Here is a 14112-nt window from a genome sequence, read left to right as displayed (position 1 = left end):
GCGGGGCGGGGGTCCCTCAGCCTGGCCTGTGCCCTCTCGCAGTCCGGGAGCCCTTGGGGGATGTCAGTCGGACATCCTTAGTGCTGCTGTGGAGGCCGGGGAGGCTCCCGCAACTGCTGCTGCACTCGCCTGTGAGCCCAGCTTCTGGCTGAGCAGTGCTCCCTCTGTGGGAGCACACTGACCACCAGGGGGCAGCTCCTGTGTTGAGCATGTGCCCCCTGGTAGTCAGTGCACATCATAGCGACTGGTTTTCCATGGTTTGGTCAATTTGCATATTAGCCTGGTATTATATAGGGTATTTTTAGAAGCCACTTTTTTTTTAAGTTGAAACAAGTGAAGTTTTGTTACTATATTTTATTTAACCCAACATACCCAAAACAGTATTAGTGCAACATGTACAATATAAATAATTATAGTTTACTTTTTGGGATTTTCTTGTACTGTGTCTTCAAAGTCTGTTTGTATTTTTACACTTATCATTAATCAAATCTCAATTTGGATAGCCACATGTGGGTACACTAATGAAAAATGCAATGTAGAGAATGTCTGTCTTTACACTTTTGTAGCTATTTACATACCTCTTTATATCTACTGCTATAGTCCAAATTCCCTGGGAAAAATCTGTGCCTGAGTACGTTCTATGGTTGTTCAGTACACTCATGAATTATTGTATTTTGCCATTTAGGCAGGATGGCGGTTTTCCCATCCTTTTCTCTCACACAAGTGGAACCTTCCTGAGTTTAGGAATAATGTTATTGACAGTCACCATCAAAACCATGTCATCTTAGTTGCTTCTTTTTCCCTCCAGGCCCTCCCCCACCCCTTTTTTGGTAAGGAAACTTTTATTTTTATTTTAAATATATATTTTTATTGATTTCAGAGAGGAAGGGAGAGACAGAGATAGAAACATTAGTGATGAATCATTGATCAGCTGCCTTCTGCATGCCCCCTACTAGGGATCTGACTGGGAATTGAACTGTGACTTCCTGGTTCATAAGTTGATGATCAACCATTGAGCCACACTGGCCAGGCAGGGAACTTTATTATTAAGAGCTAAACTGGACTGTACCACATAATAAATTACTTAGCCTTTGTACCACCGCTTTTTATGCCTTTTGCATAATGAAGTACCAATTTTCCATAGGAAAGTGATGACCCCATGGCTTATATCCATTTCACTGCTGAAGGGGAAGTTACCTTCAAGTCAATTTTGTTCGTACCTACTTCTGCTCCACGTGGTCTGTTTGACGAATATGGATCTAAGAAGAGTGATTACATTAAGGTGGGTTTTTAAGTAATGTAAACAGAATTTTAAATTTGAAAGTACAGTTTCCCCAAGTAACCTTTTTATTGTCTCTGCTTAGCTGTATGTGCGCCGAGTGTTCATCACTGACGACTTCCATGATATGATGCCCAAGTACCTTAATTTTGTCAAAGGTGTTGTAAGTATCTGAAGATTGTGAGAAGGGGGGATTTTGTTGTTGTTTAGTTTGTCTTTTTCCAGTGTTTTTATTGCTCACTGAACTTTCTTTTACCATATGTAGGTGGATTCAGATGATCTCCCTTTGAATGTTTCCCGTGAGACTCTTCAGCAACATAAACTGCTTAAGGTGAGTACCTCTGGGAAGAGACTGGCTGCTTTGCTCTTTGATTGGGCCACAAAGGACAGTTACCATTAATAGAGTTACCAGATTTTGAAACTAGTCTTTGGTTGTTCAGGTAAATTTAATGTTATTCTGGAATTCTCTAATCCTGAGAATCTTATTATTTTCCCCCATTATGCAATTAAAAAAAAAACTTCAAACATATAGAAAAGTAAAAAGAATTATATAGTGAACACACACACACACACACACACACACATATATATATACACACCCACACACACACACACACATGCACACCCTCTACCTAGTCTGAAGATAGAACATAAACATTAAAGCAGTCTGTGACTATGTCCACTGACAACTTAGTTTCTGGTTAGTCCAGCATAGGAGTGCTCATCATACCCTGCCTCTTGATAGATGGCAAGGACAATGCCCTGTCTTTGTCTCTTTTGCCTGCTACTTTACATCTTGTATTGAGATGAAGTTTTCTAATCAGTTATTCTTTAATTTTGTTTAGGTGATTAGAAAGAAGCTTGTCCGTAAAACTCTGGACATGATAAAAAAGATTGCTGATGAGAAATACAATGATACTTTTTGGAAAGAATTTGGTACCAACATCAAGCTTGGTGTGATTGAAGACCACTCAAATCGAACACGTCTCGCCAAACTTCTTAGATTCCAGTCTTCTCATCATCCAAGTGACATTACTAGTCTAGACCAGTATGTGGAAAGAATGAAGGAGAAACAGGACAAAATCTACTTCATGGCTGGGTCCAGCAGAAAAGAGGTGAGATGGACGCCAATTGTCAGGGATTGTGGTTTGTAGCTGGAAGTTATAGCCAGCGTTTGAGAACAAAAAGGAAAACTTAAATGTAATTTTGAACCATAGCAGGTATGAGGTCTGGTCAGTCACTGTATTCTCTGCACCTCTTTAATTCTCTACCTGTAAATGAGGTTGTTAGTAATATATAAACATAGCTATTGGGATGAACACGGTAACATATCAAGGCTAGACTTGGAAAACTTAAATCTCCTTTATTTTGTAGGCCGAATCTTCCCCCTTTGTTGAGAGACTTCTGAAAAAGGGCTATGAAGTGATTTATCTCACAGAACCTGTGGACGAATACTGCATTCAGGCTCTTCCTGAGTTTGATGGGAAGAGGTTCCAGAATGTTGCCAAGGAAGGAGTGAAGTTTGATGAAAGTGAGAAAACTAAGGAGAATCGTGAAGCACTTGAGAAAGAATTTGAGCCTCTGCTCAATTGGATGAAAGATAAAGCCCTCAAGGACAAGGTATTCTTGTGGGAATTAGAAAGTGTGAAAATTTTAGTATTTGCATTTTTTAAAAATATGTCTTGCCAACAAATGACACTTAGCAACTGGTTACTTTACAACCATTAAAACTTGTCAAGACAACATTTAATATTGTGGTTAAATTATTGGGAGGACAAGCTTAAAATTTAGGAACTGCAAAGAATTAAAAGGATAATAGTGGTTATTCTTTATGTAGGTGCTTGGGGGGTGGTATATTTTTAAAGTTGGTGTTTAAGTATTTCTGACAGAAAAATTCAGATTATAAAATGACAGTGGCTCTGACGAATATGAATGAGAGGTACTTTAATGGCCTGCCTCTATGTTTAGGATCTTAAGTGATGAATCCTTGGAGAGTTGAAATGCAATTATCAAATGACCTTAACTGTTGATATTTATAGGTATCTAACTTCGGTTTCTTATTCCCAGATTGAAAAGGCTGTGGTATCTCAGCGCCTGACAGAGTCGCCATGTGCTCTCGTGGCCAGCCAGTACGGATGGTCTGGCAACATGGAGAGAATCATGAAAGCTCAAGCGTACCAAACAGGCAAAGACATCTCTACAAAGTGAGTGTCCTTGGGAAAAGGAAGCTCCTGCCAGTGTTAGCTCTTGTCCAGCCTCCCATACTGAAGCTGGCATTATCTTCTAAGGAACTGATGTGTCCACTATATGTTAGGTAGAAAACAAGTTTACAAAGGGATTCTTCCTACATTAGGTTGCTAAAGAAAAGGTCTTAGACTCATGATTTATTTTATAGTATTTTATATACAAATGCAAGTTTTCTTAATCTGTTACACATAAACTGTATTTTTTCATTAGACTGTATGTTTGACTTGGTATTTAGACTTCTTTTACATTTTTAGATTTTAGTTTCAGATGAAGTCAATGACAATTGTGTTTCTCAAAAAAGAGTTAAGTCTTTTTTTAACCTAAATAGTATGCGCCACAAAATTAAAGCTAAAATATGACCCATGAGTTAAGTATTTTGAACTCAAGGTCCAGGTATTGGAGGTAAGTGGATCTTTAGTACCTTTTATCTTTAAGAAATATTTCAAGCTTACATTTTATTGTCACAGCAGTGGCCTTGAAAATAGCTTTTTCCCTACTTTTATTCTCTTATTCTACTTGGAGTAGCTTCTTTCATATTTGCTACCTAGTTATCATACTTTTTTCCCCCAAGGCTTAGCTTAAGGATTCTTCTCACAAATGTATTTACTAAAATAAGTATGTATTTACACATGTGCACATACATTTCATAATTAGCACGATTCATCCATACATATTTATACAACAAAATGGTAAGGTGCTATCTTGCTTATTTGTTTTGTTCCCTGACTAGATTATAAATGTCAGGTGCTTATCCCATTGAAATGCCATAGTAGTCATTCAATTATTCGTTAACAGGAAGTTAGTTACCTTTCATTCAATAAGCATTTGAGCACCTACTGCACTTACACATTGATGATCTAAAGTAGATATTACTGCTGTTTTTGTGCCATTCAGACTAGTCGGGATGACAAATGAAGTCCTAATCTTCTAGCCCAGCACAGAGCCTGGGTATACCACGACGGGACAGCTGTAGTTCCCCTGTCCTCAGCATGCAGCTATAGGAGAGAGGACAGTCACCTCTGACAGTAAAATGCTAGGGACTATGAGGGTATGTTCAGAATTGGGAACTGAGCTCAGATAAAAGCAGCGATTAATTTTTTATGGAACCAGTTTGGTGAAGGAATCATGGAGAGAGACTGTGTTATTTGCGCACACTCAGAGTCTGCCTAGACAACTCAGATCTCTGTGGGAACCAGAGCTGCAGTTAAGGTAGTGAGAATGAATTAAGTGGGGATGAACAAGACATTAAGTCAGTTCATCCACTCAACAGTGTCCTAGCACTTGGGATTCATTAGTAAATAAAGTAGTTCTCTCTAACTCATCTAAGCATGTCCATCCCCATTTAAAAGGGAAAGCATGATGTAGCAGTAAGAGTACATCTTGATCTCTCTAACAGCTGTTCACTGTAATTATGAAAGTAACAGGAAAAAGGAAATGTATGGACCCTAAAATCTGATGTTTGTTAATGTTCTTTTTTAAAAAAATATTTTTATTGATTTCAGAGAAAGGAAGGGAGAAGAGAGATAGAAACATCAATGATTAGAGAGAATCATTGATTGGTTGCCTCCTGCACAGCCCACACTGGGGATTGAGCCCACAACCTAGGCATGTACTGTGACCTCCTGATTCATAGATCTACGCTCAACCAATGAGCTATGCCAGCTGGACTGTTAATGTTTATTTTTTATCCCTTAACAGTTATTATGCCAGCCAGAAGAAAACATTTGAAATCAATCCCAGACATCCTCTGATCAAAGACATGCTTCGGCGAGTTAAGGTGAGTCACACTACAGCCATACTCCTTCATCTTAAATACTCTGTACCTTTTAATAAAGTGTGATTTCTTCCATTTCAGGAAGATGAAGAGGACAAGACAGTTTCGGATCTTGCCGTGGTTTTATTTGAAACAGCAACACTGAGGTCAGGGTATCTTTTACCAGACACTAAAGCATATGGAGATAGGATAGAAAGGATGCTGCGCCTCAGTTTAAACATTGACCTTGATGCAAAGGTTTGTATTCCCAACCTTCCCACATAGGCTTCATTTTCCTTTAAGAATAGGCTTCCCAGGATTAAGTGATATACCTCAGAAGTTGGACTAATTTCTACTTTTTAGAAATAATTTATTAAGTGTTTGAATCCCAAGTGTCTTGCAGTATGCTAAAAATTGAATTCTCTTTTTATAGAAGAAATTCTTTTTTTTGGTCTTATCTCAGTTTGTTAGCTTGGATGTTAGCTCTAATTGGAGGATTGTGATCTTATGTATTTAAATGAGCAAAGTGAAAATAGATTCATTAATGGGTTCATAAATATTGCCCCTTAGGTCGAAGAAGAACCTGAAGAAGAACCTGAAGAAACAACAGAGGATGCCACAGAAGACACAGAGCAAGACGAAGACGAAGATACGGATGCCGGAACAGATGATGAAGACGAAAAAGCAGAGGTACCAATCAAGAATGGGACTTGCATTCTTATTTCTGGCAAAATTAGGACTGTAACATAAAGAAGTCAGACTTACAGAGATCTGCCCCCAAATAGGCATCTCATATCAAATTCAAAAGCTTGAGCAAATCATTTTTATTCTTTAAAGTGTATACTTTGATCTCACTTCTTTTATTCCTTTACTTTAGTCATCCATTCTTGAGATGTTTTTAAACAGATCCTTCCGTAGCCCACAATGCTACTATCCTCTTTGCCATTTCCTCTCCCTTACTATATGGTAACATTAGGGTGTATTAAATTTTTATTGTGTTCAGGGGTCATTGACCTTTGGTGGATTCTAAATTATCTAAAATTTTTTGCAGATTAGCAAGGTAAGATTTAGTCTACAGCTGAAATAATGGAAATAGGCTTGGCCCATTCTTTATTTTTTCCACATATGAACCTTTTGAGCTAAGGGTTTTATTTCTGCTAGCTTTTAATGTCTTCTAATTTTTGTTTTCACAGAAATCTTCAGCTGAAAAAGATGAATTGTAAATTACACTCTCACCATTTGGATCCTGTGTGGAGAGGGAATGTGAAATTTAAGTCATTTCTTTTTGGAGAGACTTTTGGATGCTTCCCCCAGCTCCCTTCTCCCCTGCACTGTAAAATGTTGGAATCGTGGGTCATCGAAAGAAGAGGGTTTTTTAGTTGAATTTTTTTTTTAACATTCCTCATGAATGTAAATTTGTACTATTTAACTGACTATTCTTGGTGTAAAATCTTGTCATGTGTATAAAAATAAAAAAGGTCCCAAATATCCAGTGTCTTGCATTTTTATTTTTTATTTTTAAAAATGTTAATTTATAGTTGAGTGTGGGCTGGTCTTTGTGACTGTTTTCTAAAGAATAGAGTATGGAAAGGGGAAAATAGTGACTTCACAGCATAGAAACCTGGCAGCCACTACCTTCACCAAGTGATCAAGGTTGGTATCACCAGTGATGTCATGTATTCTCTCACAGGATGTGATAAGGACACTTCACCTCTGGTATTCTTTCCAGAAATCAATAGCCTTAGCCTAATGAGAAAAAGACAAACCAAGAATGTGTGAACAGTACTCTTCAAAAGTTTCAAGGTTAGCCCAGCTGGTGTGGCTCAGTGGTTGATCATTGACCTAAGAACTGGGAGATCAAGGTCCCATTCTTGTTCAGGGCACATGCACCAGTTGTGTCCTTGATTCCCAGTAGGAGGGCATGCAGGAGGCCACCAATCCATGATTCTCAACATTGATGTTTCTCCCCTCCCTTCCTCTCTGAAATCAGTAAAAACATTTAAAACATTTTTTTAAGGTTAAAACCAAGGAAAGAAATAGCCACAGATTTAAGGAGCTAGGGCAACTAAATGCAACTAGATTAAAACAAGTCCCAATAAAGTCTGGGGTATAGTTGATAGCTTTGACATATGTAATATGTACCATTTTAACATGAGTACTCATGGAAATGGAGAAAGGTAGACGAGACTACTAATTTCCCTATAAATCTAAATTTGGAGGTAAACAAGTTGTGACAGTCCAAGTCACAATTGTTAGAATTTTTTATGTATGTACACAATACCAAAAGAAGTTCACACTTTAAATATTCCAACTTAATACTTTCTTTTTAAAAAAATTTATTGAATATATTGGGGTAACAAATTATGTAGGTTTCAAGTATACCTGTTGTCTGCTTAATCCCTTCACCTTTTTCACTAAGCCCTCAAACCCCCTTCAGTCCGACAGTTGGCAGTCTGTTTTCTGTATCTATGTTGCTATTTTGTTCATTAGATTCCACAAATAAGTGAAATCATATGGTATTTGTCTGACTGGCTTGTTTCACTTAGCATCATAGTTTCGAGGGCCATCCATGCTGTCCCAAAAGGTAAAATTTCCTACTTTTTTACAGCCAAGTAGTATTCCATCCAAATAGCATACCACAGCTTACCCACTCATCTACTGATAAGACACTCGGGCTGCCTCCAAATCTTAGCTATTATAAATACTGCAATGAATATTGGGGTGCATGTTTTTTTTAATTAGTGTTTCTGGTTTCTTGGGTATATTTACAGAAGTGGAGTTGTGGGGTCATGAAGCAGTTCCATTTTTAATTTTTTGAGGTAACTCTATACTGCTTTCCACAGTTTCTGCACCCACTAACAGTCCACATTCCCACTAACAGTACATGAAGGTTCTCTTTTCTCCACATCTTCCACCAACACTGGTTGCCATTGTGATAGGTGAGAGGTGATACCTCATTTTAATTTTTATCTTCCTGATTAGTGACATTGAACACTTTTTCATGTCTCTTGATTATTTGTACTAGTATGTGCTCTTTGGAGAAGTGTCTGTTCAGGTCCTTTGCCCATTTTTTAATTGCATTGTCTTTCTTTGTTGAGTTGTATTAGTACTTTATGTATTTTGGAAATTAATCCCTTATCAGATGTATCATTGGCAAATATGTTCTCCCACTCAGTGGATTATCTATTTTGTTGATGGTTTCCTTTGCTGTGTAAAAATTTATGTTTTACAAAGGCAGTCCCATTTGTTTTTTTCTTTTGTTTTCCTTGCCCAAAGAGATATATCAGAAAAAATATTGCTGAGAAATGTCTGAGATTTTACTGCCTATATTTGCTTCTAGGATTTTTATTTTAAGTCTTACATTTAAGTCTTTAATCCATTTTGAGTTTATTCTTGCATGTGGTGTAAGAAGGTGGTCTAGTTTCATTTTTTTGTACATATCTGTCCAATTTTCCCAACACCATTTATTAAATAGATTGCTTTTACCCCATTGTGTGTTCTTGCCTCTTTTGTCAAATATTAATTGACCATAAAGGTGTGGCTTTGCTTCTGGGCTCTATTCTGTTCCATTAATCTGTATCTGTTTTTATCCCAGTACCATGCTGTTTTGATTACTATAGCTTTGTAATATAGTTTGATATCAGGTAGCATGATTCCTCTTAATTTTGTTCTTTCTCAGGATTATTGTGGCTATTCGGGGTCTTTTATGATTCCACGTAAATATTTGGACTATTTGTTCTAGTTCTGTGAAATACATCATTGGTATCTTGATAGGAATTGCATTGAGTTTGTAGATTGTTTTGAGCAGTATGGACATTTTAATTATGTTAATTCTAAAACTTCTGTTGATTCATTGTTAACCAGAGAGCATTACAGAGTCATTTGAAATATACAGACAACTTCTAAACCCACAGCTGGTTTCATCCAAATTAAGAAAAATGCTATGATTATAGCTACATGATGTCAGATTAGAATCGTTGAACAAGAAAAGCAAATCTGATCTTTCTAAAGATTTGAGGAAGTTACAAAAAATACCGCCCCCTCCCCAAACAAAAAAGAAAAAATGGTCATGTTAAGACCCAAGGCTTGCCCTAGCCGGTTTGGCTCAGGCCTGTGAACTAAAGGGTAAGGAATGGGCAAAGGGTGTGGCGCTTCCATGCCCTCACCCGGAGCTCCACTCTCCCAGCATCTCCACCTGTTCATCACCCAGAAGCTCTCCGAATGGAGTGAAACTTTCTACGTCAGTATTATTTAAGAGTATATTTGGCATCCATTCGGTCATCATTTTAAATGTTTTGTTATTTCCAGTCAAAAAGGCATCCATTGCATTATTACACTGTTTTATGATTAGAATGCTTGTTTGTAATTTCTTCTAGATGTTTCTTAAGTTTTAAAAAAATTAAATTTACTGGGGTGACACTGGTTAACAAAATTATACAGATTTCAGGTGCACAATTCTATAACACATCATCTATACACTGTATTCGTGTGTTCACAACCCAAGTCAAGTCTCCGTCGATCACCATTTGTCCCCCCCATATCCTCCTTAGAGAACTACCTTTTATTTGTAGTGACATATGTTCCCTAAGATGCTAGTGAATTAAAATGTAAATATGGTGATGTTTTGTATAATTACAATCAGGACAGAGAAGACTAGTACAGAGACGACTGATTTCACATGTAGTCCTGGGAAACAATCTGTACTGACGCAACACAACTTTGTTTATAAAGATACCCATTGATTCAGCTACTAAGGAGGGAAAGGGAAACTAGGAGACAATTTAGCTACCCACTCCAGCCTGCCCTATTCAGGAGATACTAAAATTGGTAGATCCTACGATACTTGAGAATTTCTAGCTCTAGGTCATTTGCTTTTGTTACTTTTATTTATAAAGCTGTCCAATTACATGAACAACTACTTCAGTTTCCAGAGATTTCACATGGAGGTCTATGTATAGTATTGAATCACAAGCCACATGGCTGTGTGAAGGTGTATTAAGGCTGTGGCAATTTAATTTAGAACGAACTTCATAAAAGGACCCATTGTATGATGAGGAATTAGTGTATTTTCAGACCCTGTGGAGCATGAGGGCATGTTCCTGGAGCATACTCCTTAGGATCTTTTCAGAATTCAAGTCCAGGAACACAGGGTTAAGCTTGTCTAGGGGCAGAGAGAGATACTCTCCTGTTGAATTCTAGTGTTTCAACTTAAACCTTCTATCAAGAGAACTCTACCAGGGGGACCCTGTAATGACTACTTTCTCTAGTAGTTAATTGTCAACATTGACTGCAAAGTATGTATCAGTGTGACCTTTACTAATTTGAAATTTTTTTTAAATTAAATAAATTTGACATGTAACATTGTGTAAGTTTAAGTGTTACTTTGATACATTAATATATTGTAACATGATTGTCATTGTAGCAATATTTATCATACTACATAATTATAATATTGTCTAGATCAGCAATTTTTAACCTTTTTTCATCTAATAAAATTCTGTGGCACACCAAAAAAAAAGAAAATCATACTGTTTGCCAATCTGACAAAAAAATAAGTATGACCAGCCAGTGTGGCTCAGAGGTTGAGTGTCGACCTATGAACCAGGAGGTCACGGTTCAATTCCCAGTCAGGGCACATGCCCAGGCTGCGGACTTGGTCCCCACTTGGGATGTTCAGGAGGCGGCCGGTCCATGATTCTCTCTCGTCATTGATGTTTCTATCTCTCCCTATTCCTTCCTCTCAAATAAATAACATTTTAAAAAATAGATATAATTTTGATTCATTCACACCAGATGGCTACTGTTGTGTTGGCTGTTGTCATTTTTTTATTTGACAATCTAAGGGAAAAGAGGTCAGTGCCCCTGACTAAATAGTCAGGTATTGCATGTTCTTAAAAATTCTTGTGTCATAAAGGTTGAAAATCGCTGGTTTAGATTCATTATACTGTGCTTTAGATCGCTATGGCTTATTTATTACTTGTCACAAGTCTGTACCCTTAAATACCATCACTCTTATCCCCACTCCCCAGACCCTGCTAACCACCATTTTACTCTCCATTGTTGTTGCTTTTAATAGGTATGACTTTTTTAGATTCCATACATAAGTTATATCATAACAATACTTGTCTTTCTGTTTGACTCATGACATTTAGCATAATGTGCTCACGGTCCATCCATGTTGCTGCAAATCGCAGGATACCCTCCTTTCTTATGGCTGAATATATATGTACAACATCTTTCTTATCCATTCATCTGTTGATGGGGACTTGGGGTTGTTTTTGTACCTTGGCTAATACTGCAATAAACATGGGAATGCATATATATATATATAAAGAATTGTAAGAGTAGGAGTCATTGCAAGTACTCTATCTCATATGATATTCACAGCTAAATGACTATCAAACCACATTTAAGAATGCTTTGGCAGTTTTTAAGAAACACTGGTCAAACCATAAATAAATCTCAATGCATCAGTTAATACCTGCTGTGTACCTCCTCCTGTAGTTGGCATTGTATTAGGTGCTTAAGTGCAAGTAGTTGGACTCAATCAATTTTAAAAATATATATTTAAGACATTATTCACAGAGTTCTTGGCAGAGTTGTATTTTGAGGTTTCTACTGCTGAGAAGTTTGAGGGTTGTGTTGCCTCTCTTTCAGTCCCAAAAGCTCCGTTTTGAGTTCTCCAGGCTTTGGTGGGATTTCAGGTATTGTCTATTTAAAAAACAAACAAACACACACACACAAAAAAACACACACAGAGATGCCAGTGCTTTCTTAGACTGTAATTAAATGTGACCTGAAAGACTTCAAAGCAGGTAGAGTAAAAGAAAGATCCTTGCTACTCAACAATAAATCTGTATCATGAGAACCCACAGTTGATCTAAGTCCCTCTCTAACCCTAATGACTCTATTATCCACACTGGGTTTTAAGTTCTAGAGAGGGAGAGTTTGCATCACTATCACAAATTTGAATACAATTTTCCATATTTGGAAATTTACTCCTGTACTATTTACTTACTCTCCACCTGTATCAAGCAGTTAGCAAAAAAAATATAAAACTACCTTCACAGCCTTTCCAGCGGTGATGACCTCCCCACGACAATATGCCTCTCACTGAGGATCTCCTCCACCCCTCTCCAGAAGAGGAGAAGCGCCTGGTGCAGAGCCCCGATTCCTACTTATGGATGTGAAATGCCCAGGATGCTATAAAATCACCACCGCCTTTAGCCAGGCACAAAGGGCAGTTTTGTGGGTTGGTGGCTCCACTGTTCTCTGTCAGCCAACAGGAGGAAAAGCAAGGCTTACAGAAGGATGCTCCTTCAGAAGGAAGCAGCACTAAACGCACCTCAAACCAAGACGAGAGGGAAACCATCCCAATAAACACATTTCGGAAAATAAATAAATAAATAAATAAATTTTAAAAAACTACCTTCAGAAAAGATGGTCAGGACAGGCCTGAGAAGATTACTTTTTTAACCACTTTAGTGAGATAATTCACATACCTACCATTCACCCATTTAAAGTATAAATTTAATGGCCTGTAGTAGACTCATAAGGTTATACATGCATCAGCACAATAAATTTTAGAACTGCACCCCCAAGACAAACCCCATACCCATCACCAGTAACTCCCATTCCCACAAAGCTTTCCCACATCCACACCACTGCCCTGGACAACCATTAATCTAGTTTTGGCTCAATAGATTTGTCTATTCTGGACAAATTTCATGTAAATGGATTATACGATATGTAGGCTTTTGTGACTAGTTTCTTTCCCTTAGCATGTTTTTAAGGTTCATCCATGTTGCCACATGTAAGTACTTTATCTCCTTCTAGGAACAAATAATGTTCGATTATATGGGTACACCACATTGTATATGTCCATTTATCAGTTTATGGACAATATGGATTGTTTCCACTTTTGGGTTCTTATAAATAATACTTCTATGAATATTCACGTACAAGTTTTTGTGTGGACAAATGTTTTCATCTCTCTCTAGAAGCACAATAGCTGGGTCATATGGTAACTCTGTGTTTAACTGAGGAGCTGTCAGACTTTTCCACAGCAGCTACACCCTTCTACGTTCCTAGCGGCACTGTATGAGGGTTCCAGGTTCTCCACATCCTCACCAGCACGTCATTAGCAAGGTGCGTGTTTTTTTAATTAATACCCACCATAGTGGTTATAGAGTGTTACCATATTGTGGAACAGTGCTTTTGTGGACCTTACATTCTAGTGGAGGAAACAAGAATAAAAACAAGTAGAGACAAAGGAATAAAATAATTGCAAATTGTGACAAGTGCTCTACGAAAGGACTGAGACAGAATAGCAGAGGAGCAATCCTTCTGAGGCTATCCTCATAGATGGAGGAGATATCTAAGCAGAAACTTGACATTTTGAAGAAGGAAACCAAGCCAAGGTCTGGGAGAAAAGCTCCCAACAACAGGAAAGGCAAGGCCTTCAGATGGCAAGAGGCTTGATGAGCCTGAGAAACAGCAAGGAAGCTGGTGTGGCTGCAACACGGGGGAAGGGGAGGAAATGCGTAAGGTAAGGCGAGTGGCAGGCAGGTGCAGGCTGTGTAAGAGCAGGACATGGCATTGCTCTCCATGCAACTGGACGCCGTCATCGGGTTTTAGGCCCAAGGCAGAAGCGCTCCTGGTTCGTTTAAAGATCCCTTTTGCTCTTGTGGGGAGGAGGGAGGGCGAGGCCCAGGGCCCTCCTGCACTCACCAGGTCCGGCAGGTAGTACCTGTGCACCACTTGGGACCCCGCGAACATGGCCAGGAGGCTGGCGGTGAACATCTTCAGGTAGGTGGTCCAGGGCACGCCCGCG

The 14112-nt window shown here is 38.3% G+C and overlaps 2 protein-coding genes and 1 pseudogene across 2 annotated transcripts in view; 2 read left to right on the top strand and 1 right to left on the bottom strand.

Moving 5' to 3' along the window:
- Positions 1–6767, top strand: part of HSP90B1 (heat shock protein 90kDa beta family member 1) — a 17110-nt gene extending 10343 nt beyond the window's left edge. Inside the window, exons 9-18 of the mRNA XM_006769353.1 lie at positions 1145–1282; positions 1365–1442; positions 1545–1610; positions 2125–2394; positions 2654–2899; positions 3347–3483; positions 5225–5303; positions 5382–5537; positions 5850–5969; positions 6473–6767. Of these exons, the coding sequence (XP_006769416.1) occupies positions 1145–1282; positions 1365–1442; positions 1545–1610; positions 2125–2394; positions 2654–2899; positions 3347–3483; positions 5225–5303; positions 5382–5537; positions 5850–5969; positions 6473–6502 (1320 nt within the window). The 3' untranslated portion in view covers positions 6503–6767. The remainder of the gene's footprint in view (positions 1–1144; positions 1283–1364; positions 1443–1544; positions 1611–2124; positions 2395–2653; positions 2900–3346; positions 3484–5224; positions 5304–5381; positions 5538–5849; positions 5970–6472) is intronic.
- A 5059-nt stretch (positions 6768–11826) lies between these two features.
- Positions 11827–14111, bottom strand: LOC102764848 (chromosome unknown open reading frame, human C12orf73; the record flags this gene model as incomplete). Its single annotated transcript, XM_015567579.1, has 2 exons — positions 11827–11990; positions 14010–14111. Coding segments are annotated over 2 exons (198 nt in total), but the record flags the coding sequence as incomplete, so codon positions are not given.
- LOC107184039 lies at positions 12322–12674 on the top strand (annotated as a pseudogene).
- Position 14112: the final 1 nt, after the last annotated feature.

Source organism: Myotis davidii, unplaced genomic scaffold (genome assembly GCF_000327345.1).
Source record: "Myotis davidii unplaced genomic scaffold, ASM32734v1 scaffold120, whole genome shotgun sequence".
Lineage (NCBI taxonomy): Eukaryota > Metazoa > Chordata > Mammalia > Chiroptera > Vespertilionidae > Myotis > Myotis davidii.
Note: the sequence above shows the minus strand (reverse complement) of the source record. Positions and strands in the feature narration are given on the sequence as shown.